This window comes from Anomaloglossus baeobatrachus, chromosome 5, assembly GCF_048569485.1.
Source record: "Anomaloglossus baeobatrachus isolate aAnoBae1 chromosome 5, aAnoBae1.hap1, whole genome shotgun sequence".
NCBI classification, from domain to species: Eukaryota; Metazoa; Chordata; class Amphibia; order Anura; family Aromobatidae; genus Anomaloglossus; species Anomaloglossus baeobatrachus.
The window spans coordinates 493,688,596-493,693,595 of record NC_134357.1 but is presented as its reverse complement, the minus strand read 5'-3'; the positions used below and the strand labels follow the sequence as shown (position 1 = coordinate 493,693,595).

Here is a 5,000-nt window from a genome sequence, read left to right as displayed (position 1 = left end):
AAAGATGGATGGAGCCAAATACAGGACCATTCTTGAAGAAAACCTCTTGGAGTCTGCAAAAGTCCTGAGACTGGGACGGAGATTTGTCTTCCAACAAGACAATGATCTCAAACAAAGCAAAATCTTCAATGGAATGGTTCACAAATAAACATATCCAGGTTTTAGAATGGCCAAGTCACAGTCCAGACCTGAATCCAATCGAGAATCTGTGGAAAGAGCTGAAAACTGCTGTTCACAAACACTCTCCATCCAACCTCACTCAGCTCCAGCTGTTTGCAAAGGAATAATGGGCAAGAATTTCAGTCTCTCGATGTGCAAAACTGATAGAGACATACCCCAAGCGACTGCAGCTGTTATCGCAGCAAAAGGTGGCGCTACAAAGTATTAACTTAAAGGGGCCGAATAATTTTGCACGCCCCAATTTTCAGTTATTTATTTTTTAAAAACGTTTAAAATAAGCAATACATTTCGTTCCACTCCACAATTGTGTCCCACTTGTTGATTCTTCACCATAACATTAACATTTTTATCTTTATGTCGGAAGCCTGAAATGTGGGAAAAGGTTGAAAAATTCAAGGGGGCTGAATACTTTCGCAAGGCACTGTATATCTATATCTATCTCTAACAACTATGCTACATATTTAATAAAACCCTGCAAAAAAAAAAAAAAAAAAAGTATTTTTAGCCTCAAATTCACGCATCTGAGACTAAAAATGGTCCCCAAAGACCGTCAGCCCTTTAAGCCCAGACTTATCTAAAGCCAGAGCTAAAAGTGGAGCAAAGCATTCACAACAGAGATTCTATGGTCACGTCTGGCTGAGAACTGCTTTGCTGTAGCCGATATGTTCCCCCTCTTGGGTGGTCCTGTAGGAGCGGTGTCCCCAAATAGCCCCTTTAACTGCCGCCTCCAGGTGTAATTATACCTTTGAAGTCTTATTGCTGATGCATAGTAACACACCTGTGCTTTGTTCTCTGTCCTCCGCCATCTCTGTACAAGTCATTCACCTGAATCACTGCACGGACTATTACCTCTGCTCCCACGACACAATTCGGGCTGCACCCTGTCGAAATTTAGGGATGCACCGACACCCGAGAGCCCTGATGAGCCGCCATATTTACCCATTTTCCATTCCCGCTCCCCTCGACTCACCGCTTGGCTCTCTCCAGGTCATCGTTGGCCTGCTCCAGCTCCCGCACGTACTTGTGCAGCTGGTCCTTGATGCTCCGGGCTCGGCTCAGCTCGTCCTCCAGGAGGGACACCTGCTTGTAGCTTTGTGCGTACTGATGCTCCAGTTTCTCCTGCGATAATGGAAGGCTTTTTAGTCTCCCCAGTTTGCATTACTACAGCACCCAGCATTCCCTGATGGCCAGCGGTACTAAACCACTGGTTATGGGGTGTCCTTACTACCTTGTGATGGACACCCCGACCCCCTCGCGTCAGACCCCTACCTTCAATGACTCCACCTCATATTTAATTCTTTGGTTATCTGCTAGCAAATCCCGGTTCCTCTGCTCCGCCTGCACCAGCTGTGTCTCCAGCTCGGCCTCTAACTCTCGGCTCCCTTCTTGAAACTCCACCAACTCGTCACGTGCTTCCTGGTAACTAAGGGTTAAAAAGAAAGACGGGTCAGGGATGAGAAAAAAAAAAAACAAAAAACCAAGGCTGCTTTCTTCTAAATACAGAGACTGTCCATTGGTTAGGGGCTGGTATTGCAGCCGGGCTCCATTGACTTGATTGAGGCCGAGCTGTAATACCATAATCTACCTGTATACAAGAGGAGGGCGCCATTTCTGGGGAAAAAAAAAAATCAAATTCACTACAGATGATTTAGTAAGTGAATGCGACTATGTATAGGATTTAGGACGTTGTCCCAACTTCTTTAGATACCTGACATTTTTTGGTAGTGGGAGCTCTGGAGATACACTGACAAGCAAAAGGGTAACAATGTGTTGAAATTTTGACTTTCCGGCTCCATAGCTCACCATCTTCTACAGCTTCGTGTGTGAGACTACCTTCGTTTTATAGACATCTTGACTATCTCATACATAAATTTGACTTATAATTTCAATGCCCAGCGTCCTGGCGGGGTCGGGCCCCACGTACCTCTGTTTGTAGGTCTTGGACAGTTCCCTCCAGTAGACTATTTCTTCCTTCGGGCTCATGAACTCCGGGACTTCTTCATTGTCCATGTTTAGGGAAATCTAGGAAGGAAGGAGGAGTAGATGGATATGGACATTGGCATAATGAGGGCACAACCCCAGTGAAGTGCAAACTCCGTTACGTGGGGAGGGGATGGGAGAGGGGGGGCTTAGCGGGAAGCCTTTAAGCTGGCACGGAGCACATGAATCAGAGTCAGAGCCAATTAGGAGGGCCTCCTGCCCGCAGGCTTACACATAAGACACGCTACGGAGAGAAGATCATGTGGTGCCATCATCCCTGTGCCCGGAGTCAAGGACAAAACAGAAAACAAGCCGTAAACCTACAGAAGGGTGTAAGTGTACAGATTATGTAAGAGGTAGATGGAGGCCGCTGAGCAGAGCCAACTGAGGTGAGACATTGGCACGGACGGCCACAACTAGCCTTGATGTGCCACGTAGAGGGGTCTCCACTTTCATATGGACTGTGTGCCCCCTCTTGCATTGGTGGGCAGCCTATGGTTACAAGGGTCTGACCCCTCTCACATCCAGCAAAGTTTCCCTACAAGAACAAATTAAAGAGGACAATCCTGACTTCTTATTTATAGGCTGATCACAAAGTGTCCTCCTAGATGGCACCTCCAGCGACCTGCTGAGAAACCTTGCCATTTCCCTGCAGCACCTCCAGAGGAGAAATGAGGAATTACATATATTTATAGCAAAATATACACAGCTCCTCCGGACGCTCTTGGTACCACTGTGGCCATGAGATAGGGAACCTGGACAGAGGACTCTCACAATCAACTCTGAATTCCCCATTTGGGTGACTGAAAATGGGATTTCCAAATTGGACAACCCTTTTAAAGGGAACCTGTCAGCAGAAATTTTGCAATAAACCTAAAAGATTCCCCCTCTGCAGCTCCTGGGCTGCATTCTGGAAAGGTTCCTGTTGTTATTGTGCCCCCTTTGAGACCAAAATAAATACTTAATAAAGTCTTACCTTTTTGTATGCTAATCTTTTTTTATGTACACGGGGGTGGGCTGTCTTGCGTCCGTTAGTTGCCCTCCTGCCTCTAAACGCAGTCCCCCATCGCTCATTTCCATACCTGAGGCCGCCGCCCAGTGCTCCCGAGATCCCCGCGCATGCCCAGTGCCACTCTCGCGGGAGTGAGCAATGTGCAGTGTGACCGCTGGTGACCTGATTGCGCAGGCGTGAGATTATGGGCGGCGCTGTGATTGTCATCAGCAAGTACCCGCCCATAATCTCGTGCCCGCGCTTTCCCCTCTGCCTCCACCGTTTTGTGCAAGCGCTGGCCAGATGAACCCACGTCACCTCTTACCCATCTTTCCCGGGAGCAGGAAATAAATGGGAGGAGCGGACAGCATAACGGTGGAGGCAGAGTGAAAAGCACGGGCACGAGATTATGGGCGGGTTCTTGCTGATGACAATCACAGCGCCGCCCATAATCTCACGCCTGCGCAATCACGTCACCAGCGGTCACACTGCACATTGCTCACTCCCGCGAGAGTGGCACTGGGCATGCGCGGGGACCTCTGGAGCACTGGGCAGCGTCCTCAGGTATGGAAATGAGCGAAGGAGGATGGCGTAAAGCGGCAGGAGGGCGACTAACGGACGCAAGACAGCCCACCCCCGTGTCCATAAAAAAAAAAATTAGCATACAAAAAGGTAAGACTTTATAAAGTCTTTATTTTGGTCTCAAAGGGGGCACAATAACAGGAACCTTTCCAGAATGCAGCCCAGAAGCTGCAGAGGGGGAATCTTTTAGGTTTATTGCAAAATTTCTGCTGACAGGTTCCCTTTAAAAGTACAGATAGAGCCGTTCAACTTACGTGCCGATTTCCAACAGCTATCAATCGTTAGTAGAGAAGGTGTGAAGTGATCGCAGGTCCACCGGCCATGTAAGTAATCTGTATTTGCTGGATAGGAGCCATATGAACTGCCTCCTACCATCCTTGGCCACTTTTATGATTGGCGAAACTGGCGCAAAGTCATCGTTGTGGCAGGACGCTAATCAAAAGAAGAGGCAGGGGTGACGGCTAGTAGGAGAAAGTTCATACGGCTCCTATCCGGTGGACATAGATGACCAACATGGCTGGTGGTCCAGGTCCTACGAATTGATTCGTGCCATCTCTCCTAGCCTCTATTTACACATGCATGCTCAGTCTGGCTAAGTGCATGTGTTCTCAGACGAGTAAAGGCCTATTTCGACCGACAAATTTCACCTGGTTAACGAGAGCCGATTGGAGAGCTTTTAGGGGCCCGTTCACATCTTAAGTCAAAAACTATATGGGGAAGAACAAAGCATGAATCAGGTTGTTGGCGGCACCTCCTCAGGTTACATCAGGCAACGTGTAAATGATTTTTACATCGGCACAAACAATCCGAACCACTGATGATCAAACAATTTGCACATTCATTGGGTAACTGTCCACATGGGCCGATAATTAGGGTCAGGCGCTCCACCAATTATTGGTACTGGCACGAGAAAAGGGGCCTTATAAAAAATTTGGTGGTGGCTAAACCCCAATATGTGTGTGTGTGTATATATATATATATATATATATATATATATATATATATATATATATATATATATATATATATATATATATATATATATATATATATATATATATATTTGCCTTATTCTGTCTGTCTGTCTATCTATCTGTCTGTCTGTCATGCTCCGAAATTGTGTCCTTACGGTGACACAAAGCTGATTGGCCGCTGGGCTCGCCATGGCCCCGCCCCCCCACACGGATTGGCCTCTCGCCCCGGCTCTCTGCAGGCCCCGCCCCCCTCACGCAATGCACGCTCGCTCTGGCCCAACTGACACGGAACC

At 47.6% G+C, this 5,000-nt stretch overlaps 1 protein-coding gene across 6 annotated transcripts in view; it reads right to left on the bottom strand.

Moving 5' to 3' along the window:
* The window catches only part of NDEL1 (nudE neurodevelopment protein 1 like 1), a 37,341-nt gene that overhangs the window by 16,954 nt on the left and 15,387 nt on the right, over window positions 1-5,000 (bottom strand). For all 6 annotated transcript variants that reach the window (XM_075350746.1, XM_075350747.1, XM_075350743.1 and 3 more), the window contains 3 exons: window positions 2,105-2,202; window positions 1,450-1,603; window positions 1,151-1,299 (listed from right to left, as the gene is read on the bottom strand). In XM_075350746.1, the coding sequence (XP_075206861.1) occupies window positions 1,151-1,299; window positions 1,450-1,603; window positions 2,105-2,190 (389 nt within the window). In that variant the 5' untranslated portion in view covers window positions 2,191-2,202. The remainder of the gene's footprint in view (window positions 1-1,150; window positions 1,300-1,449; window positions 1,604-2,104; window positions 2,203-5,000) is intronic.